Genomic DNA, 23,313 nt, shown 5'->3' on the forward strand with positions numbered 1-23,313 from the left:
TAGATAAATGAAGGAGAGTGAGAGACAGTATGTGTAGTGATGTTAAATATAAATTATGGTATTATAAAGTGTCATTTGGTATAACATGTACCTGGTATATTCAGTAGCATCATATATTGCAGTGTTAATGTCTCTTTTGTCTTCTTGTACCTTCTATTGTTAATTTTATGTGAAACATATATACATAGAGATTGGAAACTCCTTCTTTGTCTTTGTTAACAGGCAGCGGGACCTCCGGTTTATAAGCATTTCCCCTCGGCTAACTACTATTTAGTGTAATATTTTAAACATCAATACAAAGTTCAAACATTATATCATGGCTTGATATGACCAATTGTCCCAATATATTGATATGATTTAAAATGAGTTTTTAAAACATGAAAATTTCTAATTTTACCCAGTTTTGAGAAAATCAAAACTGGAAGTGCATTTTGTTTTGTTAGTACCAAACATTGACACAGACTCATGCTTTGATATGGTTAACATTTCACTAATTGCTGCTTTGCACTTCACTAATATTACATGAATTTTTAAAGGAGTGTTTATCATAAGTTAACTCTTTTTAAGATAAATACAAGTTTTATTTTTACTATGGTGCAACAAATCAACATACTTTGTTAAAGTATACAAGTTTTGGAATGCTAACTTTATACTTATACATACAGTTAAACTTTTCTATAACGAATCCCAAAGACCAGGAGAAATTATTTGTTTTTATAACAGATATTTGATATAGAGTTTCTGAAACTATTTATGTTAATTAAAGTCGTAGGCTGATTGCACTCTAAATAACTGTAGTTACTAAACTCACTCACAAATTCCAATGTCGACAACAATAATGTCTTCTTTGGCAGATTTTTCATTATCAAAAATTAATTGTACAATCGTTTGATCATATTTTTTTTGGCTCCAAGTTTCACTTAACCTTAAGTCTAAATTTAACAATATCAGACTTCAATTTCCGAAAGAAAAATCTAATAAAGCAACAATTGACTTGACCAGATCACAAAATCATTTGTATCAAAAGATAATTTGTTACAAGCAAATTTGTTATGTTTCGAATTATCAAAGAAGTAAATAAAGAGGAGCCAAAATTAAACCAAAAAATTGATATTAATTTGTAATTAGCAGAGATTTGTGTATATGTACAGTACAGGTATATTATACATCATAAATCATCCATTGGATTTATAAGATGATAATTAAATATGCATCACATTTACAGTACATTTTTAACTATAACAATACTTAAGAAACTTGACTGAGTTAAATTGAATGACAAGTCAAACTTCCTCAACTGCACTGAATATTAAACATGTATTCTAGATAATTGACCACTTATCTGGTATTTTATATAATACCCATCTAAAAAACAGGTGTTTTAAAATTTTGATGCAGTATAAGACAGGCAAATGCATTTCGTTTACAGGAAATTATGTTACCATGATCTTATATACCATATTTTGCCCAATAAAAGCCCCAACTGGTCTCCCTCTTTGTTACAATTTCACTTCCCTTGGATTAACATATACAGCTGTATACATGTATATATTCCAACAGTGTGGACAAAAAATTTGTCAAATTTTCCAGGCAATCTGCCCCTTTATCAAGACACATAAAATGAACATGATTACATATAATATGACATGAACAGTAAAACGGGACAATGAAAGAAGACAAATACATATGAATAGGCCTACATACTTTCAAGTCTTTGTACGATAATTTTCACAAAAAGTAGTCCAAATTTGGTCCTATTAAACGCCCCCTCATAGGCTTATATTATTAATTATTTAAGTGACGCTCCTACATATTTTGCAATTATCTAATTAAGTGCCCTGGGCGCTTATTTGGGTTGAATATGGTATTTATGTCTGGTCATCAGTATCTTTATATTAAATATTACTTCCTTGTTAGGTAAGTGTCTCTTATTATCTATTATCCCATCTGTCCTTACACTTAAGTGTTTCTATGTTGAACCTTATTGCTCTAAGAAAATATGTGAGTGCTTGCCTTTTGAGTATACATTAGCAGATCTAGAGCTCGAGCTGTCGGTACTTTAGGCTGATACATATATATATTGATTATTTTGTCAATTTTTGAGAGAGCTTTTGAGATCACACACTTATTCCAACATGTCAAATCATCATGAGAAGAGTTTAGATGGTGTCGTTAGGGGTAAACATTTTATGGAAAAAAAAAAGAACAGGATAAAAGACATCTATCGAATAAATAGTACAATTATCTGGAAAGTATTCAAGTATAGCTAATGGAAAGTATTCAAGTATAGCTAATATTACATACATCAAATGTTTTATCTGGTGATCCAACAAGGAGAAAGGACTTAGAAGGATGTGCATTAATATTAACACAGTAATGAATCACATACTCAAAAGTCGAGTAACAAACAAATAGAATTTATATCCCCCGCTCTCCTTAATCAAAGGCCCATAAATACGCCAAATAGGGATCAATGAAAGCTGCCCAAGGCCCCGAGACATTTAACCATGTTACCAAATTTTGAGAAAATCCGGTAATATTTGCAAGAGTTATTGAATGGAAACAGAAAAAAACTTGTGTTTTCCGTTAATTAAAGGGCCAGACTCAGCCAAATAGGGTCAAAATCAAAGTCCCAATCATAATGGCCAAGGCCCTGAAACATTTAACCATGTTACCAAGTGTTGAGAAAATCTGGTAATGTTTGCGAGGGTAATTTAACGGAAACAGCAAAACATGGCATTTCTCGTTACTCAAAGGGCAATAACTCCGCCAAATAGGGTCCTATATATGAAAGTGCCTATCAAATCAACCAAGGCCCCCTGAACGTTTAACCATGTAACCAAGTTTAAAGAAAATCTGGTAATATTTGTGCGAGTTAGAATTAAACGGATAACTCCACAAAATAGGGTCTGATAGAAATGCAGAGCGAACTCATCCGAGCCTTTGGAACATTTAACCATGTGACCAAGTTACAAAAAAAATCGCTTAAGATTTGTGGCAGATATGGCACGGAAACCAAGCGTTACAGACAGACAAACAGAATGACATCGGACAAACCCATATTAATATCCCCCATGTCAGTGAAAGGGGCAGATAAAAATTGAATGATCATTAATATGCTACCATCAGATAGCAATTAGAGTTTTGTTTTATCAAAAGTTGAATTAAAATTGAATGATAATGAATACAATTCCATCCGATAGCTATAGAGTTCAGTGTTAAATAGAATGATAATGAATACACTACCATCATACAGCTATGATGTTCCATATGTTTTAGTTTTATTAGTCATCAGCCATACACCATACAAAGTACAGAGAATTAGTGTTCAAGGTCCAGGCTTTTAACCTCACATCACATGAATAACTTTGTCAACTATACATATCCTAACTATTGGACTCATTGGAGTTGAATTTTATGTACTGTAAATAATTGACAATATATATATACATGTACAACAAGCTGAAATGCATTTTAAAGCCTTAAAGATTGCATTGGCAATCAATTAAATTCAGTTGTTTACCACATAAAAAGGATATATGCCTGTACTGTACATTGTAACTATAATTATTATTCTAAAACGTTGTTTGCAATATACATCACATGTCTACATGGGGCCAATATATAATCATGTATCAAACAAATTAAAGTCAACATGGTCTGAAAATGCAGAAAGTTGGAAAGGTTGATACGGTTTTAGCTTTTGCAGGGTAAATTATATTCATTTTATTTATCCAAATAACCATGTCGTCACAAAACAAACAAGTTGTGATGTTCCTCTAATGCTGCACATTTTCAGGGTTTACATTGACGGTCAATATAGACTTTGACAGTGTTTTCAACTGCCTTAATTAAATCTTAGCAATAGTAATTCAACTTCGTAAACTAATATCTACATAGAAATTAGAATGTATATATTTTTCTGATAGTTTTGGTTTGGTATGTTTTTTTTAGTTTTACTTCCTATTAGCAGCCAGGGGTCAAGTAAGGACGTGCAAGGTTTGATGGTGGGGGAAAACCGGAGTGCCCGGAGAAAAACCACTGACCAGCTGTCAGTACGTATATACCTTATGAAAGAAATATAACCATGAAAGTACATGTATAGAGTAAACTCTATCTAGTATATAATATAAGGAATAATGACTATTTATCGGCACACAATTTACTACTAGCTCTGACAACTGCAACTGAATTGCTTATTTCAATAACTGAATTGTACCTTACTCAATAATTACGTTACTGATATTTCACATTGCGTACTAATTTTATTGTGAATGCATGTTTTATTAATCAAGAACATGAAAGCCAACAGAATTTAAGTCAATCTTATTCAGACTTCTGTACATGATCAAGTCAAATTCTTGGTAAAGTGATTTTTTAAAGTTAATCTGTAATAGTAAATAGGGAATATATAATGATTACGGAGATCACCAATAGGAGATTTCAGAAAAGATGGCGTGACGTCACAGAAAATTTACATCCGGGTCCTCAAAGGTACAAACACGGTATGGCGACTAATAAAAACAATAACAGATACGTACATGTACATCCCTGATACACAATCGATACGTTGACAAAAGTATACACTTTCATACTTGCAAATTCTGATTTCAAAATAGTTTCTTATTGTTTCAGAGGTTACAGACATTTATATTTACAATTGTTTATTGCTAAATATATTTGTTTTGATTTAGTGTTGAAGCCAGCTTGCGAAGCGGTGCCGGGCCGTCACACGTACCCGCTTTTTGTTCACACGTAGAAATCCATGTTGTGAAAAAGTTATGAATAAATAATTGATTTCAATGTATCATATTTCTGTTATACACGAAAAATCTGTTCATAACACTATTTAATATAAATGTAACGAAATGTGAACCACCTGGCCAGACCTCGGCCGCTCGTGCATGGCTTCGCTGGTAGATCACCTCGGGCAACAGCCGATAGTTGGGAAATTAATAATATTTATACGTAATTACAAACACATATCTCAATAAGTACTTGTAAAATATATATATATTTCGTTATTTTCCCATGTATATATTATTTTAAATGAATGTTATAAACCACCGTTACACATAAATGAAGATATACATGTATGTGTACGTAGACGTACAGTATGGCTGCCGATATCTCGAAAAATAAAATAGTGAAATCGTTCAATTTCATGAGTTTATTTTTTATTTTTTAATCACTTTTATTCCATGTGCCGTTATGTGAAGTCCCAAATTGAGGTGATATTACTTTTAAATAATTTGAATACATGTTAGATAGACTACATTTAGATTTATGAATATAGCTACAATGTAGATCGTACTTACTATAAATGCCGACCAGGACACATTGCGCATGGCTTTGAGAATTCTAAAATACTCGAAGTTTTGTTTAAAAATATGATAAAAAGTAACTATAAAATGACTCATTTGAATGTTATAAACTAAATTTCAAAATTTCTAACGAAAAAGTTAACCAGAATACATAATTTTGTGACTATGAAAAATGACGAAATTCGGGATCTCGGCAGTACTGTACGTAATGGCTGCAGTGCGCTTGGGGTATCTACGAAGGCAAATTTTAATTTGGTCATAATCACACATCGTAAGGTGTTTTACCAAGTAAGACTTAGAAAACAGTAATTGCTTATTAAAATATCGGTATAATATTTGGGGAAACTTGGAATTTAATTTGTAGTTTCTGTCAATTTTGTAACTTCTGTCAATGTTTATACGTAGGTCTAATGGCGGCCGTGTTTTTTTCTCGTGGCGGTAGAAAATGGAGTATAAACGGAGTAAAATATATAAATACCAGATGTTTATATCTAAATATTATTGTTAAATATTTTTATTTACCCTTTTTATAATTAAAATAACGCAAATAGTTCTCGGATTGTCGTACTATTTATTAGAATAAAATGTAAACAAACATCGCAAGCGGCTGTTTTCCCTCTATGTTTATGTGTAGATATACGGAGTTGTACCTTTGAGCGCCCGGATGTACCTTTGTGTGACGTCATCGCCATCTTTTCTGATTATGGAGATCACCAATAGCTAGTGACTGTATCTGCTTAAAATTACCATATTATATCTAAGAACAGTTGGTAATAATACATATCGGTAAGGTTTGTTACACCCTATAGACACTAGATTATGTAAGTTTGATTGTAAACCAAGATAAATCTTTGATTTTTCTAAAAAATTTGTTGTTCAATATATGGGGTGCATGCCAAATTATATAATTATATAGCACACCAACCATTTTGAGACTGATGAAGCTAACTTTCTGTACCGGGTAATATGTTTTGGAAGGTACATAATACCCAGTAGCTAAGAGTGTCAATATCAAATTTAAAGCAGGTCCAGATAGGGCATTACCCATATATCATATACTTTCCCCCAGTCTCCTCCCCCTATTCCATGGTTGGACATAAATTTAAGATATTTATCTCATGTCTTATAAGTAATGATCAGAGAGGACACAGTGTTCCAGAAGTCTATCATGAGCACTCTGTGTAGTAACTTATAAGGTAAAATGACTTAGTCAGCTATCAGAACTTCACAGCGAAATGAAAACATCTGTGTAATGATTAGTCATATGAAATATATATATCGGTAAGACAAGAGGATCAATAATGAATTTGGACCTACTGTCCACTGTACATGTTAGATAGACCATTGTTATAACAATGTTTTATCCATATGTCATGCTTTTAATTTATTAATGCTTACAAATAAGTACCTTGTTGTAGACAATCACATATAAATGTGATTGTCTACAACAATGTTTTATTCGTAATTTGATGTATATTTATATGTTTTTATTTGAGAATTTTGTAATTAGTAAAAGATGACTAATGGTGCTGGTTTTACAAGATAAATGTCAAAGTTTCATACAGACGAAAATGAATAAAATACCAAGTGTTGCCCGTGTGGTTGTCCGGTTTTAAAGTCACTTAAAAATCATAATACTTAATCTGAATATCACCAGCAACATATCTAGATAGACTTGTTACTTGATCAAAAGATGCCAGCTGTCACTTCATGATAACATTTTCTCGTTACAAGTCACAGGCTTTACAGTAAGGTGATCAGGATGCTGCTTGTTTTCCTTGTATCCACACGACGTATGGCATAGACAAGGAAGAAATTAATAAACCACATGACATGACCATGATCATATGTCAAACAGTCCAGATTGATCCTTTGCAAATAAATAAGATTTAAGATATTCATGGCCATGCATGATTATAATCTTTAAAAAAAAAAAAGAGGAATCATCCTTAAAATGTTTAAATGACAACAGACTATATATATATATAATATATATGAGATATATATCTCACATACCTCAATTTAATACCATCTTTTTTCAGATACCGTATATAGAATATATATATCTAACATATTTACATAATATGTATATAGTAGAGTGGTATTTGCTTTGTAGTCTCGATCCTCATAGAAATCATTTGAAATAAGATTCCTCTATACTTTGCTATTGAAATTGAAATTGTTTTGCTAAAATCAAGTAGTTTGCATGTTGAATTCAATGGGACCAAACCAGTAGTCGTGATTGTGTTTGTGCATATTCTAATCCCAAATGTCTGGAGCTGCTGATGAATACTTCATGATGGTGTTGTTTTGTTTATGTGAAAATAATGTGTTTCATGAGATGCATAAACAATAAAAATTTTCCTAAATCACGATTACTGGTAAGGTCTCTGTACAAGTCTGAGTGGAACCAGGATATTTAGTAAATTATTTGAATCTGGAACTCTACTGGTCAGCGACCAATTCTCACCATCGCATATTTATTTGTATGATTACACATGAATTTTCAAACAATGTGGAAACCTGCATGGTAACGTCTTCCATCAGAATATGATTTATCTATGAAATTTCGTGTGTAACCATACAAATAAGCTCACACATATGATGGTGAGAATTGGTACTTGGCGAGAATTGAAGATATGAATACATCATGTCATGGTGTGACAATCCTACAGATATGAAAATCAAAGTTCTTTTTCTTCTTATTGGTGACACAAATCTATCGATGTCGATGATTGTATTGGGTGGATTGCCATAAGGCCTGATTGTGAATAAAAGAGTGAAATTATTTACAGTGATTGTGAAGGTGCAGGTAATTTATTTTTTTTAGTGTATAGTTATATATAAAAATATGATAGAGTTTTAGGGAGTGGGGTTTAGGTCTTCAAGTTCTGTTTTTAGGATATGTGACTTAAAGACCTCCAGTATATTGCTTTGTACTGTAGACACCGGGAGGATGTTCCATTGTTTAATTGTTAGTGGGAAAAATAAAAGTTTGAATATGTCCTTGGTGGCAGCCCTATGTCTATATTTACAGTTTGCACTGACATGGACTCAATAACCATGCTTTCTAGTATTATCATTATCAGTGTATAATGATAATACAACACATGCGGCAATTCTATTGTTACGGGAATAGTCTTTGGCGTAGCAACGTGGGGTCATGATTTTATAAAATAATATTAAAGGTGTTCTTGTTCTTCCTATTCGTAGTGAGGTCCAGTTGAGGTTTTCCATCATGTCTTGTACTGAACTTGTGTTGTGGTATCTACTTGTTATGTGTAGCGTGCTGACTATGGATTTGTAAGCTTGTTCTTTTATATGTTGTGAGTTTATCTGGAGATTTTGTTTCAAGAATCCTAGTGTCTTGTTAGCATTTGCATTTATGTTGTTGATGTGTGTGTCCCATTGTAAGTTATTTAGTATTGCGATTCCTAGATATTTGCAAAATGTTACTTGTTGTAATTTGTGGTCGTGGAGTTTGTATGTATAATTGGTCTTTGTGCATTTGTTTGAGATGCTGAGGATGTTACACTTGTCCGAATGAAAGGACATTAACCAATTTTCCTCCCACCTACCTGCTGGTTCTAGATCTTTTTGTAATTTAAGTGCATCTTGTGTGTTATGTATGGTTTAATTGGTTTTGTATTCAATATTTGTATATTGATATTTGATTCAATATTAACAGAAGAAGGTAGTGTTTTATAAATTTTTCACTTTGTAACGTTGCTCCATGAAGCGTAACAGTCTAGCCCCACAGTCTATACTGTGCATGTAATATTTTTTACAGTGGAAAGTTTTATTTATCAAACGTACGTATAATATGTAACACTGACAACAAACTGCATGGGCTCTTAAAATATTTATCTTAACAGATTTAACCTTCAAACATAAAAAACAACAACATTGTAAACGTTTCTAAGTATTTAGGAATACGGAATTCCTGACAGAATTAATTTCGACACAGGTAAATATAACGTTACGTTTACAAACAAGTCAACAAAGTGCGTTGTGTAACTATTACGCCGGTGTATAACTTTAAACATCAACATGGTGATATAAAATTATATAAGATAACAAATATACTCACCGAAAACGACTAATGTCAAAAATAAGACCGACTTCATCTTAATGTCACTATACAATAACAATCGTGACTTCAGTGCTTCACAATCATGTGAGCACGATCATGTGATTCAGTTCTTTGTATCGGTAACTTTGATTGGCTATCGTCTAAAGGTGCATTCGATTGTAGCTTGAATGCGGATTGAATGCGGGACGAATTTTGCAATCATTAAAGATGCTTTAGTGACCTATTTTCAATCTTTAATTTTTTGTTTGGCAAGAATGTTAAATGTGAATAATAGTCTTCTCACTGTACAGCAAGTAATATAAGCAAACAAAACCAATACATCCGCATGAAAAAGTTAGTTATAGGGTAAGGAAAGGTAACTCCCCATTGAGGAAAGACATAAATCTACATCATTCTGAAATACAATGATTCTTTTGCAAAAAGTTTCAATTTTGGAGACTTCTTTCCCTGCTATAAGATTTACACAATAATTTTTAAAGCTAATTATTTTATCAAAAAATTGGTCAAGGTTAATTTATTGAAACACAGAAATTATTTCAGTTATCTGAGAGTGTCGCTTGGGTTATTGAGAAATTATAGCTAGAATAATTGTCACACATCTGGTCAGCCTGCTATACATTGAATATGATCCATGCAGCCCGGTAATTATTTATTTAAAAAAAACATTAATTACCTACAGCTATAAATTATGTTAATTAAAGCCCCACTGCATTTGCGAAGCGAAATTTCAAGGTTTCGTAGAAACATTTATAACAGAAGAAAATACATCTCGATGGCCTAAGATGATGTAATAACACCCAAAATATGCAAGATTCCTTGCGCAATTTATGATAAATGTGGAAATTCATTTCGCTGTTTTGCCGTCTGGCACCGTGATATTCAAGAACCGCACAGTATTTAGGACGACGGTGGGAAACAAAAGACGACCCGCGTTATGAAGATTAACATTTTACATATTTTTTTTTTCCAAAAGATATGGTGATGAATGTTGTATCAACGTTAAGTTAATAACTTTTGCGGCTTTGCAAAATGATCGACCTCGTTTTACATTCCCATTTTAAAAATCAAAAGCCATTTGAGGAAGGTAGTGGACCTTTAATTGCAGTAATATTTAGTTAATAATTGACATCCTACAGCTACATATGTACAGAAACATTGTTTCTGATATGTAAATGCTTATAGATTTTTCAACAAAGAAAATGGTCAGTTGGTTATCACAAAAATAACAGACTGTAGTAATTAACATAAATTTCACTATGTGACCTTACTGACCTATAAATTAAATGTTATTGTAGCTTCATTGAAATTATACATTGTATTTATCATATTCACCCAAGCATTATGATCTTGGATATTCTGGTTGTCAAGAATTTTTTATACACTCTAATTCACAAATTAAAAACTATTACCCTCCAAAGTATTTAAAAAAAGAAGACCTAAATGGTACATCACAGTATGCATGCAAAAGACCTAAATCATATGTAGTCTTTTGGTTACCATACTGAAAAAAAAAGTTAATTATTATCACGTTTAACTCTATGATCATACAAATGTACTTAGTAGTGTATACGACAAAGGTCAAATGAGAGAGAAAAAAATGGGTGTTATTCCAATGAGTGGCTGGATCGAAGCTTTATAATTGTAATTGCTCTTCCTAGTAAAAAAAAAATATATATATATTTCTTGGCCTGCATAGTTTCAATCCATAGTATCCTTTGTGGTCTTGTATCATAACAATTCTTATGATCCAGAATAAAAATCATGAAAACAAAAAACAAAAAAACAACACTGCAGTGGTAGATATTGGCACCAATATCAAATGAAGGGACATAATATAATGGCACAAATATCCTAATTATATAATGTGGCTTCCAATAGCTTGCTTTTGTTGCTGCGTGGTTCAGTGTTGTGTTTGTATATATACCAACGAAAGCATACATTGCTGAAGTCACCTTATCGACCCTACAGCTGGCTCATTTCGTTTTGTGGCAGCAGTGATACAGACATAAATAATAAAATGAAAGCAGAATATCTCTTCTTTTTTTTTATTTATTTATTTCTTCTTCCTATTGAACAGGAATACAGAACTTAAAATAATAACATCCTTTATCACAGATAATTTTATAAATATAACATATGTTTGACACAGTTCTATTGAGAAAGATATCACTGTCACTTGTCCATGGTGGTACAGTCTTTGTTTCACTTGTATAAATTAACATTATCAGAGTCTACAAGACAACACATCAAACTAACTGGAGAAGCAAGTTTTTGAGGATCCTAGCTTCATATGTAACAGTGTTTTTGCCTGGGTGCATTGGCTCAGCTTCAAGGGGCTGTTCAATCATAGCTTTGACATCTCGTCCATACACTGGAAAAAGAAAAATTAACATGATGTAGATATTTGACATGTCAAATTCTTTCTTTTTTTTTCAGTTATTTTTTTCCCCTATAACTAAAATCAGTGAAATTAAACTTGGATATTAAATAATTTGTTTTTCCCCACTACATTGAGTTTTTATAAACATTAAATACTGGTTTATCACCACACATTTCTATGGTTTAGGTGACAGTCCTGGTTCAGCATGTCGCACCTCTGTGGAATGTTTCTATTCTGTATCAGTAATAGCAGTACAAATGTACTTACTTTCACAGCACTCAAGGAAGGCGACACACTCCTGGACCACCGAGTCCCTCATCATGATCATGTGTTTGGACATGTTCTCTATCAGGGAGAGGAAGCAACGCTTGGCATAATACCAGGTATCAGTACCGAGCTTCTTCTGATAAGGCTCCAGACTCTTAATCACTCGGGAGATTCCAAACTCATAGTTTCCTTTAGCACAGTACAGTGTCCTGAAAAGTTGAATAGTTTAAATGTTCGGTCTGTTTCGTGACTAAAATGCTGCATTTCTACATAATGGAATAACAAAATATATTTTGAGTACTTACTAGAATCTAATAAAGTGAAAAAATAAAATATTCAAACACAGAAGCCAAATTAACTCCCTTTACCTAACTTTTAGTCATAAACATTATTATGCATTTCTGATGTTTACAACTTTTAAGACTGATGTTCAAATTAAATAGGTCACTTACCCGATAACCAGGTTAACTATACACAGGTGGAATATTTTCTTTTCTGGATCATCATAAGCCACCTGTTCTTCTTCCTTCTCTATCTTCCTCATCAGTTCTTCTGCCTGTAGGAGTTAACACAAGATGTACATGTGTTTGTTATACATTTGCCAAAAATACAATTCAAAGTTATGAGCTGAAACTGATTATCCATACAATGGTTTAGTAAAGCATTATTGCTTTGCCAAAATTTGAAGCAAATTTCAAGTGAATCTTCACATGTATATCTCAAAGATTGTCCAGTGGACCCTTACCTCTTCGTTCTGACTGGTCATGATGTAGGATACACACAGGTTAGCCAGTACTATAGCACTCACATTCAGAATCTGCAATACAAGGTAGCATTCAATTTATTCAGGAAATTTCTAGTTCTATCAGATTTGTTATTTTTCGTCTTCTTCCTATCATTTTGACCACAGAAGCCTCCAATTTTTTAAATAATAGGTCATTTTTATTCAGTGCTATCTCATCACTGCGACAAATAAATAGCAAGAAATACTGGTATATTAAACTAGAAATATCTGACATATGGGAAGGGACAGATTTGGGTAAAACTTTATCCCTCTAATTCTCATAGTTCATGGCAGGGACACAAAATAAACTTACATTATCATAATTCTTTTTCACAATAGGTTCATAGAAGCCCGAGGACTCCTTGTATTTGTTCTCTTGCATAAAGAGTACATGGGCCACATTGAGTTTCCATGTGTCATGTTCGTTACAGAATTCCACAGATTTCCTGAAGATTTTCTCCACCTGTTGGTAGTTCTCCATATCCCAGTAAATCTTGGCCTGCTGCATTAGTACTGGGATATACCTATAACAGTCATAACACTAATTTTTAGGAAGCTGAAATATGCCAGGAAAATATCATATGCAATGAAATGTTAAGTTAATTAAACATAACTCCAAGATTATCTCCCCCTACATTTTGCATTAATCAGTGGAATTCAAATACAAGATTATCTCCCCCTACCTTTTTCTCAAATGAATTTGAACACAAGACTATTTCCCCAATTAGAATTTATCAGCTGATTTAAAATACAAGATTAATATCCTCTACTTAAAATTTCCCAGCTGAATTCCAATACTAGATTATCTACCTGCCTTTAAAGATCTGTGCTGAATTCCAATACTAGATTATCTTCCTTACTTTGAAACTAGAGTTCATGAATAAAAGCTTGACAAAAGTTTTATTATCGATAATTTCAATATTTTAGAGACTGGTTCGAATACTATGAGTAGTGAATAAGTACTTTGAGTTAGTCTTTCCTTCAGTCTCTGAGTTTGAGATGAAAAGAACTCATCAATACAATTTTCTAGATTATCACCATAATCAATAAGCCCACACCTTGGGTATTTAAGATAAACAGGATTCAGATTGTATATTGACCCACCTTTCTAGAGCCTCATCATAGTCATTGACAGCCCTCTTCACAGCTTCATCGTCATGGTTTTGTCTGGCCTCCTGGACCTACAACAAGCCAATGTATGAAACGTTGATATGTAAGCCTTTAAATAAGGCACTGCTGACAACATCAACTCAACTATTAACATCTGGTTGGTGCATATACAAAAAAGGGGAATGAATTGTGAAATCTATATATGGGTTGGGCTAAGTCAGCATTAAAGAAATTTCAGATTCCTTATTAATTTCACAAATTCTTTAAAGACTTCATGTAGGTATCCCCCTTGTCATAGTTTTCTGGTTATGCATTTCAATTGAAATACAAGGATGACTTGGACTCACATCAATGTTATTCCATTTGCTGGTCAAGGTGTATTAGTAAGGAAAACATTAAGTTTCTTTTTGTGTGGGGAAATATCTAACTTATACGGATGTGGTAATAGATGTGAAGCACACTCTGCCAAAGTTAGGCCTAGCAGGGACCTAAAGTTAATTCCAAACACGATTTATTAGCTGTAGCTCCATGGGCCATGCAACTTTACTCAAAGAAAGGCACAGAAGCATCAACTATTTGTAACTTTAAACTTGTAAGCATTTTTACTCTCAGATTTGGCTAAGGGTAACTTATTGTCATATACATTGTATATGTATAGAAAAGATACTTAAGTAGTCTTAGGGTTGACTTTAACATAAATTCTTCTAATATCATTTCAGCAGAAGACTCTACAAGGAGGTATGAGATTTACTGACACTGTGAGACTTATTTATGTCTGTGTAAAAGTGAAACAAGTGAACTCAGTGATACAACTTCCTCTTTACAAATGTGACTTAATTGGGCTCCCAGTCTTCCCTCCACTTAGCTGGGTGAGCTGATTAGAATGGCACAACTGCCCAAGACACTATAATGCTATCTGATATATGCCAAAACACAGCAACACTTATATTTACCAGCTCCCAAGATTTCCCAATCTTTCCTTGAATCTGAATAGTAAAATCATCACTATTGGCATGGGTACATGGGAAGCTTAAGCTGGGTAGGTTCAAACAGTCATTCTTATAAGTGTTGGTTGCCATATGCCACAAGGTGGTTAAGTATTTTTAAATGGAACATCACACACAAAAACTTTACTGGTCTATTGCAAGCCACACACAGCAATAATTTACCTGTTTTGTTAGCTTGCGCAGAGTTTCTGTTTGACTGGTGGCCATCTCATCTAGTTTTCTGTAAGCCTCCTCCGGGGATGTCTGTCTGGTGATCACAGCCTCCAGGAAATCATACATATACTGGAAGGGAGTTTGTATAGAGATATACAGATATACAGGAAGTCACACATATACTGCAAGGGAGTTTGTATACAGCTATACAGGAAGTCAAACATATACAGGTATACAGGAAGTCATACATATACTGGAAGGGAGTTTGTATACAGATATACAGGAAGTCATACATATTCAGGTATACAGGAAGTCATACATATACTGGAAGGGAGTTTGTATACAGGTATACAGGAAGTCATACATATACTGGAAGGTAGTTTGTATAAAGATATACAGGTATACAGGAAGTCACACATATACTGGAAGGGAGTTTGTATACAGATTTACAGGTATACAGGAAGTCATACATATACTGGAAGGGAGTTTGTATAGAGATATACAGGTATACAGGAAGTCATACATATACTGGATTAAACTGGAAGGGAGTTTGTATAGAGATATATAGTATACAGGAAGTCATACATATACTGGAAGGGAGTTTTTATACAGATATACAGGAAGTCATACGTATACAGGTATACAGGAAGTCATACATATACTGGAAGGGATTTTGTATAGATATACAAGAAGTCATACATATACTGGAAGGGAGTTTGTGAAGATATACAGGATTTCACACATATACTGGAAGGGAGTTTGTGTACAGGTATACAGGAAGTCATACATATACTGGAAGGGTGTTTGTATACTGCTAAACAGGTATACAGGAAGTCATACATATACTGGATGGGTGTTTGTATACAGGTATACAGGAAGTCATACATATACTGGAAGGGAGTTTGTATACAGATATACAGGAAGTCATACACATACAGTTATACAGGAAGTCATACATATATAGGTATACAGGAAGTCATACATATACAGGTACACAGGTATACATGTATACAGGAAGTCAAACACATACTGGAAGGGACACAGGTATACAGGTATACAGGAAGTCATACATATACTGGAAGGGAGTTTGTATACAGGTATACAGGAAGTCATACATATACTGGAAGGGAGTTTGTATACAGGTATACAGGAAGTCATACATATACTGGAAGGGAGTTTGTATACAGGTATACAGGAAGTCATACATATACTGGAAGGGAGTTTGTATACAGGTATACAGGAAGTCATACATATACTGGAAGGGAGTTTGTATACAGATATACAGGAAGTCATACATATACAGGTATACAGGAAGTCATACATATACTGGAAGGGAGTTTGTATACAGATATACAGGAAGTCATACATATACAGATATACAGGAAGTCATACATATACAGATATACAGTAAGTCATACATATACAGGTATACAGGAAGTCATACACATACTGGAAGGGAGTTTGTATACAGGTATACAGGAAGTCATACATATACAGGTATACAGGAAGTCATACATATACTGGAAGGGAGTTTGTTGATATTAACTACTGTCTAGGATTTGAATGGGATATGAGTGTCTTACAGACATTAGTGTTTGTACAAATGTATATTCTATATTTGCATACTACACAGTTACCTGCCCTTGCTGGTAGGTATTTATTGTGATGTCATGTGTTTACGAGCATAACATCAGACTTTCCAAGGAAAACAAAGTGATTGAATACCTCACCCCAAAGGAGGTAACTCTGTTTTACGTAAATAAGAAAGAATTTAAGGCATGAAATAATTTAAAATGTGAAGTAGATGATTATAAGTCAAGTATTATAAGGAGATAATAGGTGTAAATACTTACAGGGGTCAGGTACTTGTATGTTAAATGAGCGTTCTCTGCCAAGACATCGGCGGCCAGATCATAGTACTGAAACACAATTAGAAACAGATACGGTTTGGGATTACATTAGAACAATCTTTAAACTCTCATCCATTCAAATAATGACAAAAGAATAAGTTTAAAAATTTCACTATCCAAAATTCCACAATGTACTACTTACTTCATACTTCACATAGAGAAGCAGAAGATTCCCAAAAGTTTCTGGAGGGAAAGGGTTTTGCTGCAGAAGGAACTGCATCTTTTCAAATCCCTTTGTAGGTGTGAGTTCCATGTTCATAAGAGCCTGGTTGTGTAGGGTGACAGCGTCCAACTCCTCCTCAGATCGTGGTGGCATGTCCGTCAACGCTTCACAGGCTGCCTCAACTATATGCAACCATAAATAAATTACAAATTATAATGGTTATGGTCTGAACTGACCAAAAATACCTTAATCAGAGAAACTGTGCTCGGCATCAGCAAATGCATGTACATTGCACATATTTGTATGCACATTATCATACTAAAACAGGGGCGAGTGTGACCTTTGTTCATTTTTTTGTGTCTTTTACTTCTAGAATCTGATGGAGAAGATTGCACTTGTCAATGAGTTCACTTACAAATTACATGCGTTAGTAATAATGCATCAGTAAAATATGTCAGGAAGGCTAGTAAAATTAACAGCACTTTCAGTTAAACATCAACTCAGTACTTCAGCTGTAATATCACTATACTTTTTAAACACCTATCTAATGTGACTAGGGGAGATAACTCACAGTTTTTCAGCTGGTACTCTATGGCAGCTTTGAGATTGAAGGCTTCAATGAGAGCAGTCTCGTGTAGAATCAGTGTGTTACCCACACTACGGACGTCAATACCTTCTGTAGTCATCCCAACACTTAGTTCTACAAAATCAAACAAAATAGATGTAGTGGAATTAATTACTCAAAATTTTAGTATCAAATTTTTTTTAATTTAACATACAAACTGATCTATCTAAATTCATGTTACAAAGACAAGACAGACATTAAAGGCATATTTTTGGCATCAGTTACATAACAATCAGCAAGAACTCTTAAATAGTTTATTCAACCATCATGACACTACAAGTATAAGTAAATCAATCATCATGTAACCCAAAGCATCCCAATTACATGTTCAATCTTTAATTACTATTTATATAAGCTTTTTCATGTGCGACTGAAGACCACTTTCACTCGATGAAATGTGAAGCTTTAAGGAGCCGTACCTGGGTGTTCCCTAATACCCTTCTCTATGATGTCGGCGATGTGTTTGAGGGCCGGGGCGTACTGTTTCAGCTGGTAGTGACAGAGAGCTATATTATAGGACAGGTCAGGTCTGTAGCCCAGAATCTGCATGGCTGTCGTAAACTTCTGACAGGCTTCCTCAAATCTGTTGTCCTGAAAATTTAATACAAAATACCTGGCATATTGACTTTTTATCATGAGTAACATGAAATATCAATATATATATTTCTATGATGGCCATCCTATAAAGTTGGATTAAAACTGTTCAACTTGTCAGTCATAACTCTAGTAAATACACAACATTGCTAGTGACTGCAGGTTTAGCCTAGTGAAAATGCACATTACATTTGAAACTAGTTAACAAAGGTCTAATGATAATGAGTTCTCTGGTAACTCTGGATCAAAAAACGCCTTAGCAAAGTTTGCTAAAACCTTTCTTTTTTCTTTAACAAAAATGAATCTTTTTAACAGACCATACCTAGTGCCCAACAAAGTCACTTTTTTGTATTTTAAAAATTATGATATCTACAATAGCGCATAGGGCAAAATTTGCAATGCTTTTAATTGCTAAAAGTAAACTAAGAATATAATAAAAGAACATGATATTTTTCTATTGTTACATATATCCCTCTCTATTCCTCAAGGCCATAACCAGGCCATTATTTTTCCAGTGTAACACTTGGAATGACAGATATTAAGGAACTTGAATTCCAGTTTGAATCATAGTTATTGATAGCTTAGGTATTTGGATTGAAAAAAAAATGAAATAAAATTTTTTATCTTTCTTCAGCTAATAAAATGGCTTAGCAAAATATGCTTAAATGGTTATCTTTAATTTAGCAATTAGTGTCTTCCATTAGCAAAATGCCCAAAATGCTATTCATAGAGTGAGCACAGGAATTATATGCACAAAGAACAAACCTTGAAGAGAAGACAACCCAAATTGATTTCTGTATCAGGATCATCCGCAGGGCACTGCTCTACAAGACTCTGAAATAAAATTGAAAACATGTCATCTCTGAATACATGTAATTTAATACAAAAAAGAATATGACAGATACCTGTTATCTAAATATCCGAAATTGTTTGAAAACTGAAACAGAACCTTGCAAAGTAATACCACACACTCATAGATTCAAAATTCAGAAAAAGAACAACCAACTATCAGGTTGAATGAAATGGAACATTTACCATACATTTTAGTGTATCATTATTAAAGCAATAGTATGTATGAACATGTGTCTATTCTACCATAAACATCTACCTTGCTTCCTGAGAGATGTTTTTAGTAACATTGCATGAATCGTTCTTTTGAGATATTTCTATACATAATTTGACATACCTTTGATCCAGGGAGATCCTCCTCCCCATATTTAATGGCTGCCTGCAGTTTGGTGATCTGTAAACAGGAAGTCAAATACAAGTGTTAACAGGTAGGATTCAAGTACATGTAAAAAGTGTGCATTTAAATAAAGAAACCAACTGAAATATGCTTTTAATTTTCCGGGTTTTCTTTGTTTGTTTTTTGTTTTGTTTTTGTTTCAGATTTTTTTCGTAACTTTAGTAATTGTTCCCTTCAGTTTATTTAGTAGAAAATTAGTCTGCTTTTTCAAAATTACTACCAGGTGTTTGACAATTATGAAGACAGCAATCGAAATTTATCAATATAGTCTTCCTTTGTCCAAAGTCATTTCATACTCAATATAAATCTATCTGACAGATTTTAATTGTAGATATACATAATTATCAAAAACTATAAACCATGTGTTATTAGACGGCACTGGTAATCGCAAAGTGAAAAACTACAAGAAATGAATATTATCAAAATGTCGGAATGAATTCTTCAATTGCCAATAAAATAACAAGATCCTTGACGGCTTGAGGCAGTTGATGAATTCCTTATTTATTATTTGAACTTTTGAAGATAATGAAGATCCAAATATTCATAATATAATAAAACATAAGTTACATAACTGCTGAGAACTTATAATGATTCAGTTAGAATTCATGAAATATAATAACAATACAAAATGTAAGATGTAACAAAACAAACATGCCGTATACTTAAAACTGGGCTTCAATGGCTGAAAATTCAAGGAATAAATAAAATTTTATTATATTAATGTATCATTGACATTTTACCAGATGTTTGATTATTGGAAAAGATTTGGTTACCTCATAATAACATCTCAATGTTAAAATGGCTTGCCTTTCACAATAGCTATATGTTTATATTGTTATACTTATATACATGTACATTGTAATTATATTCAAAAATTGGGAAACAAGAAATATAGCGTCCACATGATATCTGTTTAGTACAGACCTGGCCCTGATACTGGGGATTGTCTATCTGGCAGGCCACCTTCATGGCCTCAGTGTACAGACAAGCTTTGTATAGTGACTGGGCGTAGTACAACTTGTACTCTTCCACCTCTGGGTGCATATAACTCAGCTGTTCATAGCAGTCAGAGGCATTCACGAAATCCTGCATCTGGAAGTGACAGTATCCCAGCAATGACAGGGCTGCTCGGGACTGTGGAAAAAAAGATAGAAGAATTTTCATTTCAAGAATATTGGTATATTTAACTGTGGATACAATACTGTATATACAATACTGTACTGTATTGTTAATTTATCATATCAAAAATAAACAGAAGGATTAAAATACAACAAAATCAAGGATCCATATTAAACTTCTAACTAATGGCTTTCTTTTGATAGTCTGAATATATGGAGATGCACAGAGGAATAACAGTTGTTCAGAACTATAGGCCTCAATAGATTACATCTATCAGATGATTTTTATATTGATTTTAATTTCATTTCTGTAGAAGGTTGAAGATGGCTTTAGTTACCATCAGTGACAGAAAACAAATCTTCTAGGCAATAGAGCATCCACTGGTTCATATACCCGGGTAGTGAAATAGTATGACATCAGTTGCTGCAGTTTTCAACAATTAACTCACCTTCTGGTGGCTTTGTAATTGGTTGTTAAGAATTTGTACAGCTTCATTGTATCGTTGTTCACGGATCTAAAATGGAAAACAAATCTATTCACCAAGCCTTGCGAGTCAGTGTACTAATTAAAACTTGCACTGCAAACAGACAATTGAGAAATTCGATTTTGGGGAACAAGGTTCAATATACATTTATCTTCACTTCATAAAATTTAATCTACATTATATAGTCATATAAGCTTACATTTCTTTAAAAAAAAGTTGTTGATTTATAGTGATTTAATATTCAACTACAATATGTTCATGCTTTTAACATATATATTATCATAACTGCAAGCTAGTTTAAAATGATATTGAGTTTCTTATATCATTATATATATGTACAAAGGGGCATGGACACTTATTGGGTTCAATATGATAAATTAAAGTTGGTTATAATTGTACTAAAATTAAAATGTTAATCTCACTGCCCATGCATGTTTTCCTATTTTGTACAATAGATAATAAGGGCGCAGGCACGAAGTGTGAAGCACTTCTAAGGTAACAGATACACGAAAATATTAGAAAAAACACAATCTTCAAAATTCAATCCTACACACTGACAGCTTCAGTTTGCGGCCGCCATTTTGTCATACATATGGGGAGGTTGCGCGTTGCTCCGGTACTGCTCTCCCCAGTACATATATATTTAACTAATGCAAATGCATAACAGGAGTAATTAAACATTTTTCATTATTTTTTAGATAATAATAATAACACTTTAAAAATTAAAAGCTATTGAAAGCAGTAAAAATATCCACGCTACGAAGATGAGCACAAGAAATCATGACGTCACATAACGTCAACAAATGGCGCAAAATCACAGGATTCGCATACGCGGCACTCTAGGCCTTGAATGGACACAGAGAAATCCGAATCTTTGAGTTCATTTCTTTGAGTTTATTCTAGACAATTATTACATCATACACTTCTATAGTTTAAAGTGAATAGTCGGGCAAAGAAAACCAGTCTAAATGCATTCATTGGCCTTCCAAAAGTTCTCACATATTAATACGACGGCCAAGTTCTGCTTACGTTTCCCAGATTCTATTAAAATTCTGGACCATTAAACTAAAGGAAAGTTGAAAGCATTGAAAGCGAGGCTGTGTGTAAATGTAACCACGGACATAGTCAGCCAGGAGGACATTTTAGGATTCCTATACTTTAAATTAATTTCTTCGACACGCAGACAGATTTTGGCAAGAGATTTTATTTTTTCCATTTCATAAGAAATTATACTGGATACACTCACACACCATTTTTACCGACTTTAGCCATCCTTGCCCGACTGTTCTATGATTTTAAAGTGTGTCCTTTTATTTCTAAAGTATGTCTTCTACATGAAATAGAAAATAAATATGCAAGTAGATTAGCTCTTCCTATGCCGTGCATGATTCATATTAAAATATCTGGCTGCGCCCTTTAAGGCCTTGCCTTCAGTCATATTATCTATATAGTATTATTAGTATCAAATGGATGTCATTGAGAAAATATCATATGTTTTACCACATACATGTATATCTGAAATAAGGACGAAGCCGCAACTTTCAACAGAGTGATTGTGATTGTTGCAGTAGTCTACTCTGAATAAAAGTTCTTAATAATTTGACCCCCCCCCCCCCCCCCCCCGCCTTTATCCATGTATCAATGTCTTTTCAAATACTTTCACTGTATTCAGTGTTGTCATATTCCGAAGAAATGTCATTTCAATATAAAAGGTATAGTCAGTAGATACAGTAGCAACTATTCAAGACAGGTACAGTAATGACTGTAGTCGAATAATGACCTATATAGTATGAATCCCTGCTGATGATTATATACAAAATTGATCAATTTAATTAAAGAATGATACATCATATATTCACATTACCATTCCGTAAATTGTTGAGGTAAACTCTCCTTCTTTTACTTGCAAATGCGCCATGATCGCTAGGAAATTGTTCTTTGAAAGAGAAAATATATTTTCAAGTTAGAGACTCAAAGTTAGCATTAGCAACTGTCTCTGGAATGCAGATCTGAGTCATTCAGAACTATCTCTACTTCAGTGCATATCGCGTGGA

The 23,313-nt window shown here is 33.4% G+C and overlaps 2 protein-coding genes across 3 annotated transcripts in view; both read right to left on the reverse strand.

Moving 5' to 3' along the window:
* The window catches only part of LOC138322995 (prosaposin-like), a 34,777-nt gene extending 25,222 nt beyond the window's left edge, over positions 1–9,555 (reverse strand). Inside the window, exon 1 of the mRNA XM_069267285.1 lies at positions 9,415–9,555. Coding sequence (XP_069123386.1) covers positions 9,415–9,451 — 37 coding nt within the window. The 5' untranslated portion in view covers positions 9,452–9,555. The remainder of the gene's footprint in view (positions 1–9,414) is intronic.
* A 1,899-nt stretch (positions 9,556–11,454) lies between these two features.
* Positions 11,455–23,267, reverse strand: LOC138322996 (intraflagellar transport protein 70A-like). Of its 2 annotated transcripts, XM_069267287.1 has the most exons (17): positions 23,124–23,267; positions 21,224–21,289; positions 20,581–20,790; positions 20,312–20,338; positions 19,597–19,653; positions 19,176–19,244; positions 18,236–18,407; positions 17,763–17,891; positions 17,171–17,373; positions 16,972–17,037; positions 15,128–15,247; positions 13,953–14,029; positions 13,162–13,372; positions 12,810–12,881; positions 12,517–12,620; positions 12,065–12,273; positions 11,455–11,788 (listed from the first exon to the last, which is right to left on the reverse strand). In XM_069267287.1, the coding sequence occupies exons 1-17, from the start codon at positions 23,175–23,177 to the stop codon at positions 11,664–11,666; spliced, it is 1,971 nt and encodes a 656-aa protein (XP_069123388.1). In that variant the 5' UTR covers positions 23,178–23,267; the 3' UTR covers positions 11,455–11,663. The 2 variants fall into 2 exon arrangements, with proteins under 2 accessions (XP_069123388.1, XP_069123389.1); XM_069267288.1 differs by lacking the exon at positions 20,312–20,338.
* Positions 23,268–23,313: the final 46 nt, after the last annotated feature.

Source organism: Argopecten irradians, chromosome 5, assembly GCF_041381155.1.
Source record: "Argopecten irradians isolate NY chromosome 5, Ai_NY, whole genome shotgun sequence".
Lineage (NCBI taxonomy): Eukaryota > Metazoa > Mollusca > Bivalvia > Pectinida > Pectinidae > Argopecten > Argopecten irradians.

Coding starts and splice junctions, on each gene's coding strand:
- LOC138322996 (XM_069267287.1), bottom strand. CDS start 23,177: ATGGCGCATTTGCAAGTAAAAGAAGGAGAGTTTACCTCAACAATTTAC. Junction 17,892..18,235: donor GGGTATTAGGGAACACCCAG/GTACGGCTCCTT, acceptor TTGATTTTGTAG/AACTAAGTGTTGGGATGACT. Junction 12,621..12,809: donor TGACCAGTCAGAACGAAGAG/GTAAGGGTCCAC, acceptor TAACTCCTACAG/GCAGAAGAACTGATGAGGAA.